Consider the following 21,236-nt stretch of genomic DNA (forward strand, 5'->3'; position numbering starts at 1 on the left):
CGTTGAACCACCAACTTTAGGTCGCCCTTCACTTTCAAAGTCTTTCCTTTCGTATTTTGAAGAAAACCGTTCCAGCGTCGCCCAGCTCTGCACTACTTCTGTAATTCGTCGCGTAATCTTGTCACAATGGTCAACGCTCAATGTCCGATTTGCACTGATTCCTATCCTTTGGAATCCTTTCTCTTCCTCGCGTGTGGTACGCCAATTACTGCTTATAATGTGTTAAATACTGAATCATCTAAATATCTCTAGGACATGGATGCTGTGATAGTTGCACGAATAACTACAAGGGCAAAGTCTGCTCCATATGCAGAAAGGCTAAGGGTTCTGTTGAGCCTCATCAAATATATTTCACAGTCGTGGACGATAGCCTCGAAGGAAAAGTGTTATACAATGCTGGAAAGCTTGAGAGTTTGGACTCCCTTTCGGAGCCGAGACATATTGCTGCCACTGCAGACAGTTTAAGGCAGATAGTAAAAGATACTCCTCTGGACGACAGTTTGATAGTGCGTGCTGACTATTTTCTCTCTCTTTTTCGAAAACACTGACTCTCTCACAAGTCTCGCCTGATCCAAGCTGCGGATAACCTCGAAGAACGGTTACCAATATACGATCAACTTGAGGCTGAACGACGTAATAGCGCCACTTTGAAGGCCCGTATCAACGAATTGGACCAGAACCTTCTCGTCGTACAAGAATGCTGCTCGGACATCGAGAGGCAGCGCGAAGACGCACTACACAAGTGCGAAGTCTTGTTTCAAGACTCGAAGAGACGCATCTCTCGCGAGCAGACCCAAAAGGAGTTCCTTGACCAAAGGGCCAAGCAGCAAAAGAAGGAGATGGAAAGGGAAATTGCGAGGCTGACTTCATTGTGTCTCGAGAAAGAGAAGCAGGTATGCGTTATGATACCTCACACTGTGCATTTGACGACTATGGTATAGATAAAACTGGAGAAGAAGAAATCAAGAGCATTGGCCCGGCAGTATACCCGCCAAAGTGTAGAAGACAACGATGACTCTTTAATCGTGACTATGGTAAGCACATCTTCATATATCATTTCAGTCGCTTTCTCACGTATATTCAGGATTAGCTTCTTGAATCTTCAGTGCGATCAATATGAACTCGTTTATATTCCCTCTGTTCCTTGGATACCAACTTTGTAATAATTTCAGTCACAATGGAATGCAAAAGTATGTACATGTACAACAGTCAAGACGAGTAACTATTACATACTGTAATGTATTAAACCAAGACAACCAATGAGAAGCCACCAGACAACAATCAGTGTCAATCAATATCCTTTTCAGCTACGCATCCAGAAGACCCAGCATAGCGAGAACGACGTCAGTCGATTCCTTTTCGGCATTGACGTCTCCCAGGTAGCCCAAATACCCCGTTCCGAACTTCATCCGCACGACAGGAGCTTGTAACTCTCCATGCTGATCCCGGTTCTTGTACACTGCAGCTGCAGAATTGATCCCTTTGAGGTGCACGGCCTTCATGCTGTAGGATGCGGGCAAGCCCTTTGAAGACTTGACTGTATCATTCTCTTCTTGGCGGTAAAACATCTCTCTCTGATAATTGCCCACCTTCCAAGAAACACCCCACGCTGTCGACCAGAATTTATCCATTTCAGGAGGACGTATGAATGAACTGAAAAGTCCGCCGAATGCGACCAAACCGCCATCCCTGGTGTAACTGACAAGTTTGGTGAGGACGCGATTATGCTTCTTCCGAACAATACCCGGGTCCGTCACGAAGACACCTGCGAGGTTGGAGGACGCGAGAGACTGCATGGCTTCGTCGGCTGACAATGCTTGTACGACACGTCGCTTGGATCGCAAAGCCTTGAGAAGATTCTTGTGGATATCTTCAAAGAACGGCTCATTTTCAAGTGAGATAAGAAGAATGAAACTATCGGCCGACTGGTGTGGGCGGGCGACGGATCGGTTATTGCTGCGCGAACCGGATCCAGTTGAAGACGACGACGACGCTGAGGTCGAAGGCTGGGAAGCAGAGGCAGCGTCGTATCGGAAATCCAACAAGCCCAACATCGAGAGCAGAACATTCGTTGAGCTCTCTTCTGCGTTTACATCACCCAGGTAGCCGAGGTAGCCTGAGCCCAATTTAGTGTGAATAGCAGGTGCCTTCAATTTCCCCGCTACGGCTCTGCTCCGAGTCCTTGTACATCGCCGCAGACGGACTAACATTCTTGAGGTAAACAGCTTTCATGCTGTAGTGATTCGCCAAGGATGGGTTGACCTGAACAGTGGCGTTGTTCGCATTGCGGAAGAATGTTTCACGATGATACGAGCCCATTTTCCAAGACTGCCCCCATTTCGACCAAAACCTGTCCATTTCTACAAAGCTGACGAATGTGCTGAATAATCCACCAATGGCAACCAACCCGCCAGCCTTTGTGTATTCGATCAATTTGGTGAGGACGGAATTATGTTTCTTGTGAGTAACTCCAGGGTCGGTGACGAAGACTCCTCCGAGATCCGGAGAAGCGAGGAACGTCAAGGCTTCGCTCTGTGTCAGAGCCCTCTTGACACAGGTCTTGGATCGCAAGGTGGAAAGGAAGTGGGCGTGAATCTCGTCGAAGAACTCTTCGTTCTCCAAAGACAGGAGGAGAATGAACTTCTTCGATTGTGACTGAAGATTGGCCGCAGATTCCCTGGTAACACCCAGGGTAGAAGCACTTGGGTCAGGGCGCTTTTGATCGAGAAGGCCCAGCATCGCGAGGACTACAGGCGTGGATAGATCCTCCCCATTGACGTCGCCCAGGTATCCAAAGTAGCCATTGCCTACACGCGTCTGAGCAACAGGAGATTCTGCAAGATTTTGTACTGGAGTAGCAGCGAAGACCAGTGATTCAATACGGGAGTTTGTCGTCGCCTTATATACTGCCGTAGACAAATCCACTCCACTGAGATGGACAGCTTTCATGCTATAAGAAGATGGTAGAGAAGGGTTCTGCTTGACAGCGTTATGTTCTTCATTGCGAGCAAATGTGGTTCGATGATATGATCCCATCCTCCACGGGAGGCCCCAACTAGAACCAAAAAAGCGGCCCATATCCGTTCTACTGATATTGCCGCTGAACATTCCCCCGACCACAACACATCCACCGGCCTTCGTCCATTCCACGAGCTTCGCAAGCACTTTCGCGTGTTTCCGCGACGCGATACCGGCGTCCGTTACGAGTACACCGACAAGATGAGACGAGGAGAGTAGCTGCAATGCGCTGCTCTCCGTAACTGCCTGCTTGGTGGAAATTCTTGCTTTCATTGCAGATAGAAGGTGGGATAAGATGTCGGAATAGTAATCTTGGTGTTCAAGCGAAAGGACGAGGATGAATTGGTCTTTAATGTCCGAGGGTGCTTTGGAGGATGATGGGGTAGGTGCCGAGGATGACATTGATGGAGCGTGAGCTGCTTTCTTCTTTCCTTTGGCTTTGCCCTTGGGCTCAGAGGAGGAGCGCGAGCTAGACGGCTGGGCGCTTGTTTGGAAATCTCGTGAACGAAGCTTATCGGCAACGCTGCGGGACGAGACTCGACCCCCGGGAAGTGAGCTATAGGAAACATCATGAGGAACTGTTCGAAAAAGGTTGCTCATCAACCTGCGCTCCATTTCTTCCGCCGTTTTCATCTCGTAAATATAACTCAGTATTGAAATAGCTTCCTCGTCGTTCCAGAAGCCGTTTTCAGGGAGGTAAAGTTTTGTATGGGAATATATGCACTTGGCATCACCAAACTTGCAAATTCCGAGAAGGAAGAATAGACAAACGTTCTTTCCACTGTCGAGAAAGATTAGGTTGTGGACACAAATGAAAGAAACACCATTCACAGGTCATCCCGTACACTCTTGTCATCCGGAGTATGGGAAAATTTGCAGTTGTGACCGCGATTGCAGCCGCCATGGTTATAAAAGCGACAAGCAATTCCATTCCCAAAATGATGACAATCGCTGGAATCCGAATCTGTTGAAGAGTCATCCTTGGCGCGATCCTCAGATGGGTCCCCGTATTCCGAAGAAGCACAACTATCGTCGGACGTTGAGCAAAGTCCTTCTAAACAGGCCTCACGAGCAGCTTGTGCTTCCGACAAAATATGTGAAGAATCGGGTTCAGACTTCAGAATCGTTTCAAAATCTGAAAAGAGATTGATTGGATACATTTCTTAACTTAACGAATCTTTATGAAACTCACCGATTAGAGCTCCACGGTACCTATGCAGACCTTTTCGTGCCATCCCACGCCTGTAGCGAGCCTTGTGCATTCCAGGATCGCGTATTAATGCTTGATTAGCCACTTCTTCAGCTAGGTCAAAGCTTAAGGCCACTCAATGTTAAATTTATACTGATTGTATTTTAAATGAAAACGTACAATTCGAGTTTGAGGAACGCCGCGGCGAGATTACATATGATAACGGCTTTGGCGCCACCGACGTCCAGAGCCTGGCAGTACTTTTGCGCTGCTTCTGCATATTTCTGTTCTTTGAAAAATTCGTTTCCCTTTGACAATTAAGCAAGTCGTGAAAGAACGACGGTAGGTAGAGGGCTCACCTGGTTTTTAATTTTTTCGGCTTCTTCTCGTCTCTGTGCTGAATGTTGCGCGCGTTTCTTAGCTCTCGCATCCAATGCCTGGATATTAGGGTCGTTCGCTGGCAAAACACGCCTGCGATGGAACGCGTCATTCGCCGTCGACATGGTGGTTGCAAGCGAGATCGAGTCTCAAATTGTTGAGCCTAAAAAGGCAGTCACTTGATATTTCCGATCGTCAAAAGTACGGCAAATTCCGGCCGCATTCTGACATTTGACTCGACGGACTCAAAAAATCGCATATCCAACTTCATGCACGTTGTAGTTGGTATCATGGCTCGTCCCCGTCATGCTCCCCAATGTACTATCGTGATAAAGCTAGGTCCGTAAAATGCCAGTCATTCGGTGCAGTTGCCAAACGTACCTGTACCGCGTTGTTCTTAGGTACTTCGTCTATCGTCCACGAAAAGACGCATCAGCCCTTGCTTTCGACCCTTTCCTCTGTTGTAGAAACTGTTGTGCATCTGCGCAGCCAAGGACATAGAGTGGTGCTCGTCAGCTCTGGTGCTATCGGTGTTGGGTTGCAGCGAATGAACATGCCAAGTCGTCCGAAGAGTCTATCAGGAAAACAAGTAAATGCTATCTACATTGAATGATATGATCTCCCGCTTATAATCTATGCAGGCACTGGCAGCTATTGGACAGGGTAGACTGATTGCTTTATGGGACGATCTCTTTGGTCACTTAGAACAACCTATCGCTCAGGTTCTTCTTACTCGAGGTGATATCGCGGATGTAAGTTTCTTTTCTTTTCGGACATCATTGTTTGTTATTAAGGATCCTTATCCTGCAGCGAACTAGATATTTAAATGCTGTAAACACTTTCAATGAACTTTTGTCTATGGGTGTTGTACCTATCGTGAACGAGAACGATACCGTTTCAGTCAGCGTAAGTACGAGCTACCAGTGTTCTCCTTGAGTGTGCCCTCACACTTCTTCTCTAGGAAATAAAATTTGGCGACAATGACACATTGTCTGCCATCACGTCGTCCATGATCCACGCTGATTATCTCTTCCTACTGACGGACGTGGATGGGCTGTATACCTCAAATCCAAGGAAAGACCCAAACGCAAAGCAAATAGAAGTCGTGACGTCGATATCTGCCATCAGATCACAAGGTTCTTTCTCTCCCTCGTATAAGCAGCTAGTCTTCTTATAACATCAGTTAGCACAACGACCCTCGGATCAAGCCTTGGTACGGGAGGCATGGAAACAAAAATCATTGCTGCGGAAATCGCCACTGGCTGCAGGTGTTACTACCATCATCACATCTAGCAAGCACCCAGAAAATATTTTTGGCATCATTGAGTATCACAGCTCGCTAAAAGCCTCGTCGACGCCAGGAACACCTCTTGAACCTCTATCGAGGACGGGGAGTCCTGTTCACAGCCCACCCACTCCCGATTCACATAGGTCTGGCAGCCCACATGTTTGTCCTTTGCCTCGGCCGCCCCATACGGTGTTCAAACCCTCCTCGATTCCTATGCGGGACCTGAAATCATGGACGAGTCATACACTCTACCCCTCCGGAAGCGTCATCATTGATGCCGGAGCTCATAATGTCTTGTCTCGCAGAGAATCCGGTGGTCGACTGCTAGCAGCTGGCGTCTTGGGTGTCATCGGGGCGTTTGCCTCTGGCCAGGCTGTACGAATCGTTATTTTGAAATCTCCAAGTCCTGCTACTGTTCAAGATGGTTCTGAACCATCTTCCTCGGCGAGCCCTTTTGCCTCTACTCAGCCAAGTACGCCAACGATTCTCGCGGCATCCTCCATGACATCTTCAATCGCATCTCTGGAACCTTTGTCACGATCTTCTTCATCTACAGCACTTGCAATAAAGCTGGGAGATGAAGTACCTCGAAACATAAAGCCTCAACCTCTATATGATGATGATGCAGACGTTATTGAGGTGGGACGGGGATTAGCCAACTACAACTCTGCGCAGATCTCAAAAATCAAGGGTTTAAATAGGTCTGTGGCGGGCCTTGGTTTTATTCTGCGTGCTCACCTCTCTTTCTAGCTCATACATATCGCAACTGTTAGGCTATGCTGATTCAGAGTATGTAGTAGAAAATATCACCATCCGCGTACCGCCATAATTTTGCGGGGCGCTTTACGGCCGAAACTTGGAATAACGGCATCAACGTTCGTCGACCAGCCAATTGGAGCGCCACCGTTTCGGACCCTTTGATGTGCCTACTGACGACATTGTGGCTGTGATCATTGTTTGGCTCTGTCAGATAATTTTCTCTCCATCCTACGACCATCCCGTTTTCTATTCCTTCTCTCATCTACATGCGATAGCCTACGCCTTTTTCTACTTCTACATACCCCTCATTATGTATCACAACAATTCTATCAGGATCCTCACTGGTTCGTACCCCTCTTCAGCATCTCTGTTGGCCGCGCTTAAACTGTTCTACAGGGAATAGCCACCCAGAGCTCGCCCATGCTGTCGCTGAGCGGTGAGCAGCCGCAGCAATGCCTTGTGTCTGAAAGGTGGTCGACGAGCACGCCATTTATTCGCATGATTTAGGCTTAACGTTCCTCTCGTTCCCTGTACCGTCAAGAAATTCTCCAACGGTGAAATCAATCTCAAAATATCAGAGTCCGTCCGGGATGAAGATGTCTTCATCATCCAATCTGGCTCCAGCGATGTCAACGATAATCTCATGGAACTCCTCATTCTTATTTCGGCGTGCAAGACTGCATCGGCGAGACGGATCACCGCCGTAATACCTTGCTTCCCATATGCTCGCATGGACAGGAAAGACAGGTCGCGTGCCCCCATCACTGCCAAGCTGGTGGCAAACATGCTTACTGTGGCCGGATGCGATCATGTCATTACTATGGACCTTCACGCCAGCCAGATCCAGGGATTCTTTGATATACCGGTCGACAACTTATGGTCGGAGCCGCTAATGCTGGCATACATCAAGCGTCAAATCGAAGGATACAAGGACGGAATTATCGTTAGTCCGGATGCCGGTGGGGCTAAGCGGTGAGTTTCATTGATATAATTCCAATTCCTTTCTTGACGACGAGTGCCTGCTCAGAACTACGGCCATAGCAGACAAGCTAGGGGTTGAGTTTGCCCTTATCCACAGGAAACGAGGAGGGAAAGGAGCGGATGCACCGGAACAGATGGAGATTCTAGTTGGAGACGTCAAAGACAAGGTTCGTGTCATCCTGAGACTGAACATTGGATGTATACATTTCTAAATTTAATACAGGTCGCCATTCTTGTCGATGACATGATTGACACCGGAAAGACACTCACTCTAGCGGCCAAAACACTACAGGAGAAGGGGGCAAGATCCGTGCATGCGCTTGTTTCACACGGTTCGCTTATATCCGCAGAGCTTTGGCGCTAACCTCATTGTTTTACCGTTCAGGCCTCTTCTCAGAAACGAACATGAGTCTTATAGACCAATTACCCATAGAACAGCTTGTGGTAAGTCGCCCTCAAACGATCAATCGTTCCCATGCGAATTTATTTCCAGGTCACGAATACTATCCCTCAAAAACAGCATCAAAGTCAATGCTCCAAAACTAGTCACCGTTGATATCAGTCCAATGTTAGCCGAAAGCATTCGCCGGACCCACAATGGCGAGAGTATCAGTTTGCTATTTGGAGAGTGGTCGGAAACGGGTGCGGCTTCCGTGGTATGAAAAGTCCGGCGGGATCAAATAGAAAGGTACATGGATCGATATGTAAGATAGCAAGCTCCAGCCGAATGGAACGTGTGGAACAGATTGCGTCGGTGCACCTTGAGTGTTTTGCCTGGCAAAGCAGATGTACCGGGCCGAGTGCAGACCGTACGAGGCCGCGGGTGTCAAGCGGGTTCCTATCCGTGGTAGTATCCGAGTCCTTCGCGGCTCACTCTGTAAGTCCGGGTTTGTTCATTGTTTCGTACAATATTCTTGCTTAGCTCAAAATTAGGGTTGAGACTACATGTTGTATACAACGAAAAACTTGGTAGGTAAGATTCATTCCAGTCCGTTGCAACATGCACCCTAGCCACTTACTAAACATTCCAGCGGTTGCAGTATCGTGAAAATACTTAGCAACTGCGCCTAGTGATAGGATACGCAACTTCAACAAGTCCCGAAGATACGACTTAATTGACCTACGGACGTTTTTTGGGAACCTATCAGCGACGTTTCAGGTGTCTCCATCGTCTTTCGTCTCAGCATTGACGTCGTGTCCAAAATCTCTTTCACCCCGAGACCTCGGATTCTTGTACTCTCATGCATGGCCCTGCATGTATCAGCTTGCTTGCGCTTATGACTGCACTCCAAATTTCCGGTGTTTCCTTTTCCTTCAAAGTGCGAAATGCAATTAATGATGGTATCCCATCGGCTTCGCAGGTATATAATTTAACCAGTGTCAAGTTGTAATCATCTGAGAATAAAATGGATCGCTCGACTTCTATGTCTCCGTCGACGTCGGGATAGGCAAGGCGGTGCTGGCAAATTCCCAAGTTTACACAAGGCATACTAAAAATTTGGTAACAAGGAATATCACTTCTTCCCATCCTTAGCTGCGCTAACAACTGCCAGCTCAGAGTCATCACCATCGTTCAGGGCCTTATTCGAAGTGACTACTATGCCGACATGATCTTCCGCAGCAAAACCAAGTACTCTTCAAATCTTCGCCCGAAGCTTCTCATACCCGACTTTCGCATCGGTCCTTGACAAGAAGTGGAAGTATGCCATTCCCAATATATCATGCTTGTTGCGTTTGTTCACTCGTGTAATGCAAGGCTTCGACAACTGAATATGTCGATTTGCGCAATGTTTGCACAGCCCAGAAATGCTCTGCAACCAAATGCCCAATACGGTAATGCTTTGATCGCTCACCGACCTTTTTGGGCAGTGCATCACGCCAATCTCGGACTCAGACTCGGACTCGGGATTCAAACTCAGCCTCAAGAACAGTTCTTTAACTATTAATGAGAAAGCTACTGTAAGGATCGATCATAGGTCTCCTCACCCTCACCATCATGGCGAACAAAGCTCACCCGTATCATATGGAGGAAATGGACGACGACGTTCCCCCTCCTAAGTACACGGCATCAGCTCAGTCCAGTGAAAACGGATTTGTCGATATGAACGACGTTCAGGCCCCTAATATATGTATGTCGCTTTCGTGTTTAACCTCACTTACAGATCTCACATTATACTAGCGTACGGCGGGTACATTGCTGCAGGCAAAGGGCTCAGATCATCCGCATTTATTACTCCAGATGGTCGAATTTCAGTTTCCCTCAATCTGAAGCATAAACTGCCCGAGCTCCCAGAGGATCATGCTCCGGATGTCAAGGAGTTTGCTGTTGACCGAGAGTGGACAAAGTTTCCCAAGATGAACATTGTAATCATGATTGTCGGAAGCCGCGGTTAGTCCAGGTCTATCGACCCGGGCTCGAATAAATAGCTGATTAGTCAATTTACAGGTGATGTTCAGCCCTACGTTGCTCTAGGCAAAAGATTAAGAAGTGACGGGCACCGGGTACGAATAGCGTCACACGAAACGTTCAGAACGTTTGTTACAGAGAATGGTTTAGAATTCTTCGATATTGGAGGAAATCCGCAAGATCTGATGAGCTATATGGTGAAGAGTACGTCATGCCGTAGTGGTGTATAATCAGTGGAACTTAACTTTCGTGTCCTATCATAGACCCCGGGCTAGTACCTGGCGTGGACTCTCTGACTAATGGCGATATACCGAAGAAGCGGAAGATGTTGGCTGAGATGATGAACGGATGCTGGCTTTCATGTTACTCGCCTTGCCCTCGCACAGGGAGGACGTTTGCTGCTGATGCTATCATAGCGAATCCTCCATCTTTTGCTCACATTCATTGCGCCCAAGCATTGGGCATCCCTCTTCAATTGACGTTTAGTAAGTGGATTCCTCCGGTCTGGTTACTACTTCTTATTAACGCAGATTCCTCCAGCCATGCCTTGGTGAGACTCGTGCGAATTAAATATCTGGCAAACTGATCGTGCTCTGTTGCAGGACCGCGACGTCCGCTTTCCATCATCCTCTCGTAAATGTTAAAGACTCGAATGCAGGAAAGGGTCTAACAAATTATCTGACATACCCCCTCGCCGACATCCTTACCTGGCAAGGGTTGAGTTATTTTATGAATTCCGCCGATTAGTACTGATTTTACTCTCAAGAATGGGCGATATCATCAATAAATTGCGTACACGGACGCTCGGCTTGACACCTCTTTCTTTGAGATCAGGCTCGGGTGCCCTCGATACTTGCAAAGTTCCGTGGACGTATTGTATGAGCCCAGCTCTCGTACCGAAACCTAGTGACTGGAAGAACCACGTCGGTGAGCATGAACCACAACCATCGCCCATATCTAAGCTCACCGGCAACAGATGTTGTAGGGTTTTACTTTTTAGACTTGGCTACGAATTATACACCGCCAGCCGACTTGGCCGCATTCTTGGCTGCCGGCGATGCGCCAATATACATAGGGTATGTATGCAGTTTATACCTTCGCTTTGGATCTCATTTACTGTCAGATTCGGCTCAGTCGTGGTGGATGATCCCGCTACGATGACACGTGTGTTGTTATAGCATTAGCATTTGTGCGCGCAATGCTGACATGGCCTTGAAGGTACCATATTTGAAGCCACAAAACAAGCTGGTGTTCGAGCCCTTGTATCTGCTGGATGGGTACACGCAATTCCTCTTTTAACTCGTTACATCCACTTACGATCCATGATTTTCAGGGAGGTCTCGGAGGCGTCGCCATTCCGTCGCATATTTTCATTCTCGGGAATATACCGCATGACTGGCTTTTCGCTAAAGGGCGGGTTGCAGCAGTTGTTCATCATGGCGGTGCTGGAACCACTGCAGCTGGTCTATCTAAGGGCCTTCCGACTGTCGTTGTTCCATTCTTTGGCGATCAAGGATTCTGGGGGAATATGATTCATAGAGCTGGGGCTGGACCTGCACCGATTCCTCCAAAGAGTCTCACGGTAGACAGCCTAAAAGATGCAATCGTCTTTGCTATCAGCCCTGCTGCAAAGAGTGCTGCCCTAAAGATGGCAGAACAGATCCAGCATGACGTTAGTCGAATATTTGCAAAATGCGATTGGAAACTAACCTTTGTCTTTATTTAGGACGGCGTCAAACGTGGTGCAGAGAGCTTCTATCGCTATCTTCCTTTGAAGAACATGAGATGTGACCTGGATCCTTCACGGATAGCGGTCTGGTGGTCTCCGAAACACGTAGGTTTTGGGTCTGTTTGCTTCTTTTGTTTCCTGAATCGGGTTTCTTTCTTCCAGCGTCTGAAGCTTAGCGCCTTTGCCGCACAGGTCTTAGCAGATGCACGAGAGCTTAATATGGGAAGCTTGGACGCACATCGTATGTGAATCAACATAAATTTGTTGATCGTTCACACACATGTTTCTGGCAGGGTCCAAGGAATACACCTTGGATAAGAGTGTGTCCGATCCCTTGACCGGAAGCTCAACTGCGGTCTTTTGGACCGTCACTCATTTTTCTGCTGGACTTGCAAAGATATTTTAGTTCGTTTTAGCATGCATTCCATTTAGTATTACACTGACTTGGACCGCTAGTTCCCCCGTCTCTGGCATCGTGCAGACGACAACGGCCATTCCGCAAGGTCCGTGCTCTTTCAGACGCTTTGTAGCTATACTCAAGATTTTCTTCAGGAATGATGAAGATTTTGACGAACGTACACGATGGTCTCCACAACATGCCAAAGTTATATGGTTCCAAAGTTAGAAAACCCGGGAAGGTGACAAATTTCAAGAGCGGTCTTAAGGAAGCCGGAAAGGTTAGCCTAACGAAGATTTATGTGTCGATGGTCACTGACTTGTGCAGGAATTTGCATACGGCTGCTACGACGGAATTACTAGACTTGTGACTGAGCCCATCAAGGGTGCCCTGGAAGATGGCGTCATTGGCGCAATGAAAGGATCTGCTCGGAGCTGTAAGCCTTCGCTTTGCTGGGTCCTTCTCTGGATCATCCTAAATGACTTTCTAGTCGCGAACATAGTCACAAAGACTGGGGCAGGAGGTTTAGGCCTCGTGACCCATCCTATAAATGGAGCTTTGAAAGGTATTCGATCTGATTTTAGTAAAGAACCTGAGGAGCGTCAAAGGACTACACGCATGGAAGACGGGGTTAAGGAAGTGAGACAAAGCACGTCAGTGGAGCGGAATCTGATATTAAGGAGGTTCCGCGAGGCCAAAGCGACCGCATCGGAACGAAAAAATACCATACTGAAGGCGGTCCGCAACATGTTACACGGAGATTTCGAGGAGGATATGGTTGTCGAGGCTGGCCCGAGCGTGCAGAGAACGGGCCGACACGACTCAGACTGGCACAAAGCTGCTGTTCGTGGAGGTGCTCGGGATGAAAAATGGTTACCATCTGAGCAGCCGAGCCATACTGGATCGGGTTGGTCGCGGGCAGAGGAGGACGATGCAGATTTTCTTAGAGACATGGAAATAGCCAAGCAGCTTTCTCTGGAGCAGCAGAGAGACTACGAGCGCAAGTATGGAGATCATATATAAACATAGAATGACCTAGCCAGGTATATATTGCTCATGTATTTCTCTTACTGGTATTATCTTTGGGTTCCACAACATTTCTGAGGCTCGGCAAAAGCCGAAGTTGGTGTCTTTCACTCAATGATGAATCTTTGTGCCTAATGTTCCGAACCCTACTAGCTAGCTAGAATACATACTCAGTAGGAAAGGAAAGTGTTTTGTCTTTGTCGTTACTTATTTAAGCATTGAGAGTGGGACAGACTTCAAGGGAAATCGCCACCAGGCTACGCCGGTCCAATTACGTCGATCTCATAATATTGCTAGCTTTGATCCTCCCTCTCACTTGCCTCCAATTCAAATCCTTGACCTTCCATCCGAGCCGCGAGGACGTGACGCGAATGCTTACAGGACGTTGAGACAAACCTAAACTTGCACGAAACACCAATTAGGGCGACCAGAGCCGAGACTCGAGACCTGAAAAATTGGACATGCCAGCGACATTATTCAGCGCCGTCCTACTTTTCAGTGTCATAGTAGCTTGACACGATATCTACGGCCCATCGAACTCGAATCCGGAGATTGTAGAGGCTAAAAAACCAGGAATTGACTCGGAAGGAGATGGGGGGCATGGGAATGTCCTAGATGCAGAGGTTGAGGTTGCAGAGGTAGAAGAAGATCAAAAGTTCCCTGTCGCTACCATGCCGATTCGCTTATGCGGCGGACGAGACGAAGGTTGTTAGGATGATAACGAGACCGAATCCTGCCAAGTGAGGTGCGGAAATTTTCTTTGCGAACCGTCTCATTGACATGTTTCATAGAAAACGATCTGTTCATAAAGAGACGACATCAAATGTCAGAGTACGAAGACGAAAGTAGGATTCACGACCAATATGGTCGATGAATCTCGAGATAACACCAACGTGTTGCTCGTCTTTGTGAGCCTTTGCATTCTTTGTTTTTTTTCCACATCTGAATATATCGATTCGCGTCAAGACACGGTGGCTTACAAGGTGGGACGCGCTATCAAATCCTCAATATTCGACTGTCCTCTTTCGGACCCGTGGACGTGCAAAGCTGTGTTCGAATTAATAAGCGAGTCCGAGGATAACTCGCAAGCGACTGTGGGGCCCATCGATCATAGGTCCACTCGCTGCCATCATCATGGCGAACGAAGCTCACCCGTTTCACATGAAGGAAGTGGACGACGACGCTTCAATACTTCCCAAGTACGCGGCATCATCTCAGTCTAGCGAAAACACATCTGTCGGTGTTGATGACGTCCACGCTGATACTGATATATGTAAGTTACTCTCGCGTTTGACGTTGCTTACCTAGCTCATACTATACTAGCATACGGCAGATATACTGCTGCAGGCAAAGGACTGAGATCATCCGCATTTATTACTCCAGATGGTCGAATTTCAGTTTCCCTCGACCTGAAGCATAAACTGCCCGAGCTCCCAGAGGATCATGCTTCAGGTGTCAAGGAATTCGCTGTTGACCGGGAGTGGACAAAGTTCCCTAAGATGAACATTGTGATTATGATTGTCGGAAGCCGCGGTTAGTCCAGCAATGTCAACTATATAGCTGATTATGCAATTTACAGTTTACAGGTGACGTTCAGCCCTACGTTGCTCTAGGCAAGAGATTAAGAAGTGACAGACATCGGGTACGAATAGCGTCACACGAAACTTTCAGAACGTTTGTCACAGAAAATGGGTTAGAATTCTTCGATATTGGAGGAAATCCACAAGATCTGATGAGCTATATGGTGAAGAGTACGTCATGCCGTAGTGGTGTATAATCAGTGGAGCTAAACTTCCGTGTCCTATCATAGACCCCGGGCTAATACCTGGCATGGACTCTCTGACTAATGGCGATATACCGAAGAAGCGGAAGATGTTGGCTGAGATGATGAACGGATGCTGGCTTTCATGCCACTCCCCTTGTCCTCGCACAGGGAGGACGTTTGCTGCTGATGCTATCATAGCGAATCCTCCATCTTTTGCTCACATTCATTGTGCCGAAGCCTTGGGTATTCCTCTTCTATTATCATTTAGCAGGTGCATTTCTCCGATAAGAATACCTTGATACTAATAACAATACTTTTAGCTATGCCCTGGTGACGCTTGTATGCTTCTTATGTCTCCCAAAAGCTGATGATCGCCGGTCGTAGGAGTGCAACATCCGCATTCCCTCATCCTCTCGTCAATGTCAATAATTCGAATGCAGGAAAGGGCCTGACCAATTATCTGACATACCCCCTAGCCGACATCCTCACTTGGCAAGGGTTAGTTTATTTTCCGATTCTTGTCGGTTGGTGCTAACTTTACTCTCAAGAATGGGCGACATCATCAATAAATTGCGTACACGAACGCTTGGCTTGACACCTCTTTCTTTGAGATCAGGCTCGGGTGCCCTCGATACTTGTAAGGTTCCATGGACGTACTGTATGAGCCCAGCTCTCGTACCGAAACCCAAGGACTGGAAGAACCATATCGGTCCGTGTGAAGCGCGGCCGCTTTGTCTATCTAACTTCACTCGCCAATAGATGTTGCGGGCTTTTACTTTTTGGACTTGGCCACGAACTATACACCGCCAGATGACCTAGCCGCATTCCTGGCTGCCGGAGATGCGCCAATATACATAGGGTATGTCTTCAGTCCATCGTTTACCCTTGGTCTTATTTATTGCCAGATTCGGTTCAGTCGTGATAGACGATCCAGCTACGATGACGAGTGCGTCATTCTTATTATTTGCGCGGGAAAATCTGAAATGGGTTCGAAGGTACCATATTTGAAGCTACGAAGCAAGCTGGTGTCCGAGCTCTTGTGTCTGCTGGATGGGTATATGAACTTTCTTTTCTCACCTATGACGCACGTTTACGCGTAATGATTTCAGGGAGGTCTCGGAGGTGTCGCCCTCCCACCACACATTTTCATTCTTGGGAATATACCACATGACTGGCTTTTCGCTAACGGACGGGTTGCAGCAGTTGTTCATCACGGCGGTGCTGGAACAACTGCAGCTGGTCTATCTAAGGGACTTCCAACTGTCGCTGTCCCTTTCTTCGGTGATCAAGGATTCTGGGGCAATATGATTCATAGAGCTGGGGCTGGACCTGCTCCGGTTCCTCCGAAGAGCCTCACCGTGAATAGCCTAAAGGACGCCATCGTCTTTGCTATCAGCCCCCCAGCGAAGAGTGCCGCTCGAAGGATGGCAGAACAAATCCTGCACGAGGTTCGCTGAACGCTTACCACACACCATCTACAACTAAGCTCACCTTCGTTTAGGACGGCGTCAAATGTGGTGCGGAGAGCTTCTACCGCCATCTTCCGTTAAAGAATATGAGATGTGACCTGGATCCTTCACGGTTAGCGGTCTGGTGGTCCACGAAATATGTAGGCTTTGAATTTATTTCCCGTTCTGTTGCCTGACTCAGATTTCTTTCTGGTAGTGCCTAAAGCTTAGCGCCTTTGCCGCGCAAGTCTTGGTAGAAACACGGGAGCTCGACATGGGAAGCCTGGACGCACATCGTATGTGAACCAGTATACTCTTGTTGTGCATGCATACACATGCTTCTTGTAGGGTCCAAGGAGTACAACATACGCAAAGGCGTTTCAGATCCCGTAACTGGCGGCTCAAGTGCGATTTTTTGGACAGTTACTCATTATTATGATGGAATTGCAAAAATCTTTTAGTTCGTTTCTAGCGTGTATTCCATTCACTATTACGTGCTGACACGGATACTCAGTTCCCCCGTTTCTGGCATCGTACAGACGACAACAGCCATTCCGCAAGGTCCGTGCTAGTTCGACTCTTTGTAACTATATTCACGTTCTTCCTCAGGAGTAATGAAGATTGTGACGAATATACACGATGGTTTCCATAATATGCCAAAGCTATATGGTTCTGAGGTTAGAGAACCCGGAAAGGTAAGCGATTTCCAGAGTGGGCTGAAGGAAGCTGGAAAGGTTAGCTTCATGAAGACTCGTCTGTCGACGGTTTCTGACTTGTGCAGGGGTTTGTATACGGTTATTACGACGGAATTACGGGACTTGTGCGTGAACCCATCAAGGGTGCCCAGAAAGATGGTTTTGTTGGCGCAATAAAAGGGTCTGCTCGGAGCTGTAAGTGTTCGCTCGATCTTTCTATGCATCATGATTTAAACAACTTTCTAGTCGTTAACGTAACCATGAAGCCCGCTGCAGGAATTGTTGGCCTCTTCGCCCACCCGATGAATGGTGCTTGGGAAAGCATTCGTTCCGATTTTAGGGCAAAGCAGGAGGAACATCAGAGAAGTACACGTATGTCAGACGGAGCCGAGGAAGTGAAACGAAGCACCCCGGAAGAGCGGAACGTGATATTAAGGCGGTTCCACGAAGCCAAAGCAACCGTATTGGAACGACAAAAGGCAATGTCCGAGGCAGCTCGCAGCATGCTATACGAAGATGTCGAGGAAGATGCGACTGTTGAGGCTGACCCAAGCGTGGAGACAACGAGCCGAGGCGACTCGGACCGGTGCGAAGCTGACGCTCAGGATGCAAGGCGGTTATCGCCTGAGCAGTCAACTGGACTCGGTTTGTCACAGTCAGACCAGGACGATACGGACTTTCTTCGAGATATGGAGATAGCCAAACAGCTTTCTTTGGCGGAGCAGAGAGGCTACGAGCGAGGGATTTCTGATAGCATGGAATCTACCTATGCATGATGCTAGTACGAAGTTCCTAGCAGTGTATATATTGTGGGTGCACAATTTTCTTTCAATTCTGTTAGAAATCATAACTTGCGTTGCTGGTCAGCTCGCATGAACACGTATTGGCGGTATTGTGCGCTGTGAAGATCTTCGATGTTAATAACGTCCCCCAGGGAAATGAAGACGGACAGAAGGAGACCGACTTTGGCGCGCTCGACGCTAGAGTCGTACCTTCTAGCTGAGGTTCGACCAGTACCGAGCGACGGAAGTGAGATAGGAGCAAACATAGATAATTCCGACTACTCTCTGTGCTCATTAAAGAGAGCATGCAGACCAGGCTCCCAATTTGGCCTCAAAATCGTTCAACCGTGGATTCTTCGGTCAATGCCGCCGACAAAGACCAGAAAACTCCCGCTTTGAACAGAGATTTGGCGGTCAATAATGACATGAGCGCTTATTCCAGAACTGGAACATACGTAAGGTGACCATTAGGGCGAGATTCAGCATTTATCTTGCACAGGACCATTGATGTGTGGGAATGACGATGCATGTGATTGCCAGTGTCACGGTATACGGTGTAATACAGACGCGTCGCTGCCTAATACAGCACTTGTTGTGTTTCTAATCTCTATCTCTCACGTCCTCGTTTTCACAGCTACGCCAACACTGTACATATCACTATCAACTCTCTAGGACGTCGATCCTAACGAGACCGATGAACCAAACCGAGGGACTTTCGAGCTCAGACCCAAAGCAGAGTCGGGCTGTCGGGAACAACACACGTGCTGAAGAACAAGGAACTGAGGGAGGTGGGGAGCGCAGTCATCACCACAATAACCCACAGATGGGGGCAAGAGATAGCGGAGGTCAGGAGGAACATGATGTCCCTACCACTGATCTGCCGAATCCTGTCAATGCCAACTCGAAGAAGATTTTTGGAACGATAAGGAAACCGAATTCTACAGCTAAAAGTACGCAAAAAACTTCATTATTAGCGATATATCTCATGAACTCTTACAGGAAATGATCTGTATAACTACGAGGAAAAATATCCCGAAGATGCCACTTATGAAGAGACAACACCAAATGCGAGGGTCTGGAAAACGTACGAAGATGAAAGTAGGATCCACGACGCCAACATGGTAGAAGAATCCCGGGATAACGTCGACGTAATGCTTGTTTTTGTAAGTCCTTACTCCCGTTTCTTTGACATCGTTGCTGAATATGTAGTAGGCGGGTCTTTTCTCGGCGGTCGTGACGACTCTCGTCGTTCAAACGTCGCAGAGTTTGCAGCCGAATTATGCTGCCATGTCGGCATCTCTGCTCTATGAATCAGTCCTTGTTCAACGTGCCATTGCCAACGGTTCCTCGGTCGACATCATTGCTCCATCCCCTCTTAGCCCTAACATTGCCTTCGTGCCTGCAACCACAGACGTCTGGGTGAACGGGCTGTGGTTCACGAGTCTGTTCCTCAGCCTTTCGACAGCACTCTTCGCCGTTCTCATCAAGCAATGGCTCCGCCACTATGTCATTCTCCCATCCGGAACCCCGCGCGACCGTGCTTTTACTCGTCAGTTCCGATATGATGGGTTGAAAAAGTGGCGTATTCAGGCACTCATAGGGTTCCTCCCTCTTCTTATGCACCTCGCGCTCGCTATCTTCTTTGCGGGATTGGTGATTTTCCTACGTTCACTACAAGCAACTCTGTCGTGGTTCATATGTGCGGCGACTATCATGGTATATGGAGCATATGTAGTCGCAACCATTCTTCCCATTTTCTTCCCTCGATGTCCTTACCGTACGCCTCTCTACAATCTTGTTCAGTTTTCCTTTTCTTGGCTCATCCCGCGAGTATCATGGGGGGAACTGAGGCGGCCACGACGGTTTGGGAACATGGTTGTTCGACGTCTTCCCCAGCTTAAACCAAGGAAAACAAGGACTGAGTCAGAGTCCGTTCAACAGATGTCAGACAACTTGGCGGCTGAAGCACTGGGCTGGCTTTTCTCCACCTCTTCAAATCCCAGTGTCCAAAGCGTAGTCATACAGTCTGCTGCGGGGCTGCCAGTGGTCTCGGATGACGTGCTCAGACTCCTGCCATACTATCCAAACATGGTTAGAATGCGTGAATTTTTGCTTGAAGGCTGTCTGCAGGCGGACGAGGAATATTCTGATTTTGCGAAACCCGTGCCAGGCATGGAGCACAAAATCGAGCGCCTGATTCGCTTTTCACGCTATCCTCCTCAGCACTGCATCATTGCCAGTGATGCTGATTCATTTGAGCTTGCCGCTGCAATCCATTCCATCCCTCTTCCCCCTTGGATTAAAAGGCCTGCTGTTTTCACCAGTCCCGCTACATTTTTTACGGAAATTGTATGCTCCCGCGATTCTTTAAAGCTGACTCCGCTTTGTTGGTCTCGCGTCATGATGACTGCAGAGGAGGATGGTGCCTTTATGCCCCTGGATCCTAACCATGATCATCATGCCAATACATTCCCCCTTCATCTCTGTTCTGCTGTGCTGCACTCATATCACATGTCACAGTGGACCGCAAAGCATGGTTTTATGTCTCCGTTGACTTTTACATTCTCAGACGCGTGGCTCTATTTTCCAGACAAAATCTACAGCTCCATTCTCACCATGCTTTCCCAGTTTGTTGGGAATCTACCATCAGATGACTCATTGTTGAGAAAACCCTGCAGGGTGTTGGTGGTAGCAATCAAATTCCTACTTCACAGACTTTCTCTTCCTGAATCTGATATGTCCCATATGACCATCCTTGCCTCGTTAAATGATGCAGTCGAGGGGGTCTGTCTGCAACAGTTCTTGTCCCAGGAAGCTGCCATTGTCATCACCATGCTTGAGAGTATCCTTTTCACTTGTGTCGCACTAGAACAGGATCAATGCAATGTAGGCTCACCGTGGAATAAGTTGTTCTACAGTACTATCCAAGCTTATCGGCATTCACTCCTCATCTCTTCTTCCGCTTGCTCTTTGCGTGGTCTTCAGCTGATGGTTGACTTTATGAACATCAGATGGGAACACACTCGGGTCTACCTCTACTATTCTGATATAGCATGCTCGGCGCTGGCCGACCTTCTCGCAAACCGCGTTCCTGCGGCTTATGCTGTATTCCATGAAAGCCGATGTCTGGAATTTTTCGGGAGCCATGCATTTCACGAAGAATCAGTTCGAGTCATCAGCGAATACATTGCTGGAATTTCTGCCATGCTACATGGATTAGTTGGAATCATGGACACGGACATCCTTCAGCGGCATGTTGATCGACTCCATGAACCACGCCACCTTTTCACTGCGTGCTTGATCTTGGCTACGTATAGCCACAGTGCTAAAGACAACCGCCGGACTGTCATTCATAACGACATTACTTCGCTCGT

At 48.0% G+C, this 21,236-nt stretch overlaps 7 protein-coding genes across 7 annotated transcripts; 6 read left to right on the top strand and 1 right to left on the bottom strand.

Moving 5' to 3' along the window:
• Nucleotides 1-4: 4 nt before the first annotated feature.
• Nucleotides 5-1,175, top strand: EV420DRAFT_367729 (uncharacterized protein). The gene is made up of 5 exons (XM_060481868.1): nt 5-196; nt 253-506; nt 561-893; nt 942-1,034; nt 1,085-1,175. The coding sequence occupies exons 1-5, from the start codon at nt 127-129 to the stop codon at nt 1,088-1,090; spliced, it is 756 nt and encodes a 251-aa protein (XP_060330887.1). The 5' UTR covers nt 5-126; the 3' UTR covers nt 1,091-1,175.
• Nucleotides 948-4,740, bottom strand: EV420DRAFT_1543418 (uncharacterized protein). The gene is given in 7 exon segments (XM_060473207.1): nt 948-1,034; nt 1,091-2,169; nt 2,189-3,799; nt 3,850-4,153; nt 4,211-4,332; nt 4,388-4,515; nt 4,567-4,740. The coding sequence occupies 6 exon segments, from the start codon at nt 4,708-4,710 to the stop codon at nt 1,308-1,310; spliced, it is 3,171 nt and encodes a 1,056-aa protein (XP_060330888.1). The 5' UTR covers nt 4,711-4,740; the 3' UTR covers nt 948-1,034; nt 1,091-1,307.
• A 135-nt stretch (nt 4,741-4,875) lies between these two features.
• On the top strand, nt 4,876-6,702 carry EV420DRAFT_1620736 (glutamate 5-kinase; the record flags this gene model as incomplete). Its single annotated transcript, XM_060475607.1, has 8 exons — nt 4,876-4,924; nt 4,987-5,174; nt 5,227-5,337; nt 5,396-5,491; nt 5,547-5,721; nt 5,769-5,853; nt 5,879-6,574; nt 6,624-6,702. The coding sequence occupies 8 exons, from the start codon at nt 4,876-4,878 to the stop codon at nt 6,700-6,702; spliced, it is 1,479 nt and encodes a 492-aa protein (XP_060330889.1).
• Nucleotides 6,703-6,942: 240 nt separating this feature from the next.
• EV420DRAFT_1620737 (phosphoribosyltransferase-like protein) lies at nt 6,943-8,275 on the top strand (the record flags this gene model as incomplete). The annotated part of the gene is given in 8 exon segments (XM_060475608.1): nt 6,943-6,976; nt 7,029-7,068; nt 7,140-7,604; nt 7,660-7,780; nt 7,837-7,945; nt 7,999-8,057; nt 8,107-8,140; nt 8,160-8,275. 8 exon segments carry the CDS (start codon nt 6,943-6,945, stop codon nt 8,273-8,275), a joined length of 978 nt encoding a protein of 325 aa, XP_060330890.1.
• A 1,149-nt stretch (nt 8,276-9,424) lies between these two features.
• On the top strand, nt 9,425-13,175 carry EV420DRAFT_367784 (glycosyltransferase family 1 protein). Its single transcript, XM_060481869.1, has 18 exons — nt 9,425-9,742; nt 9,793-10,002; nt 10,060-10,224; nt 10,284-10,505; nt 10,561-10,570; nt 10,623-10,736; nt 10,787-10,947; nt 10,997-11,096; nt 11,144-11,184; nt 11,239-11,297; nt 11,354-11,692; nt 11,747-11,854; nt 11,912-11,990; nt 12,043-12,154; nt 12,206-12,252; nt 12,302-12,426; nt 12,474-12,582; nt 12,637-13,175. The coding sequence occupies exons 1-18, from the start codon at nt 9,610-9,612 to the stop codon at nt 13,167-13,169; spliced, it is 2,667 nt and encodes an 888-aa protein (XP_060330891.1). The 5' UTR covers nt 9,425-9,609; the 3' UTR covers nt 13,170-13,175.
• A 1,131-nt stretch (nt 13,176-14,306) lies between these two features.
• EV420DRAFT_1642951 (UDP-Glycosyltransferase/glycogen phosphorylase) lies at nt 14,307-17,856 on the top strand (the record flags this gene model as incomplete). Its single annotated transcript, XM_060477431.1, has 19 exons — nt 14,307-14,445; nt 14,496-14,705; nt 14,759-14,923; nt 14,983-15,208; nt 15,258-15,276; nt 15,322-15,358; nt 15,414-15,435; nt 15,486-15,646; nt 15,697-15,796; nt 15,843-15,883; nt 15,933-15,991; nt 16,047-16,385; nt 16,439-16,546; nt 16,603-16,681; nt 16,734-16,845; nt 16,900-16,946; nt 16,995-17,119; nt 17,167-17,275; nt 17,327-17,856. The coding sequence occupies 19 exons, from the start codon at nt 14,307-14,309 to the stop codon at nt 17,854-17,856; spliced, it is 2,628 nt and encodes an 875-aa protein (XP_060330892.1).
• Nucleotides 17,857-18,857: 1,001 nt separating this feature from the next.
• Nucleotides 18,858-19,536, top strand: EV420DRAFT_1221617 (uncharacterized protein; the record flags this gene model as incomplete). The annotated part of the gene is made up of 2 exons (XM_060466463.1): nt 18,858-19,025; nt 19,075-19,536. Coding segments are annotated over 2 exons (630 nt in total), but the record flags the coding sequence as incomplete, so codon positions are not given.
• Between the last annotated feature and the right edge of the window lie 1,700 nt (nt 19,537-21,236).

The sequence above is a fragment of the Desarmillaria tabescens genome, assembly GCF_030435595.1.
Source record: "Desarmillaria tabescens strain CCBAS 213 chromosome Unknown EV420scaffold_17, whole genome shotgun sequence".
NCBI lineage: Eukaryota > Fungi > Basidiomycota > Agaricomycetes > Agaricales > Physalacriaceae > Desarmillaria > Desarmillaria tabescens.

Bases quoted from the DNA above. Each gene is read 5' to 3' on its own strand.
- EV420DRAFT_367729 (XM_060481868.1), top strand. From the start codon at position 127: ATGGTCAACGCTCAATGTCCGATTTGCACTGATTCCTATCCTTTGGAA. The intron at 197-252 runs GTACGCCAATTA...AAATATCTCTAG, and splicing joins CTTTCTCTTCCTCGCGTGTG to GACATGGATGCTGTGATAGT. The intron at 894-941 runs GTATGCGTTATG...ACTATGGTATAG, and splicing joins GTCTCGAGAAAGAGAAGCAG to ATAAAACTGGAGAAGAAGAA.
- EV420DRAFT_1543418 (XM_060473207.1), bottom strand. From the start codon at position 4,710: ATGTCGACGGCGAATGACGCGTTCCATCGCAGGCGTGTTTTGCCAGCG. The intron at 4,516-4,566 runs GTGAGCCCTCTA...TAATTGTCAAAG, and splicing joins CCGAAAAAATTAAAAACCAG to GGAAACGAATTTTTCAAAGA. The intron at 4,154-4,210 runs GTGAGTTTCATA...ATCTCTTTTCAG, and splicing joins GTACCGTGGAGCTCTAATCG to ATTTTGAAACGATTCTGAAG.
- EV420DRAFT_367784 (XM_060481869.1), top strand. From the start codon at position 9,610: ATGGCGAACAAAGCTCACCCGTATCATATGGAGGAAATGGACGACGAC. The intron at 10,737-10,786 runs GTTGAGTTATTT...TTTACTCTCAAG, and splicing joins GACATCCTTACCTGGCAAGG to AATGGGCGATATCATCAATA. The intron at 12,583-12,636 runs GTAAGCCTTCGC...ATGACTTTCTAG, and splicing joins GAAAGGATCTGCTCGGAGCT to TCGCGAACATAGTCACAAAG.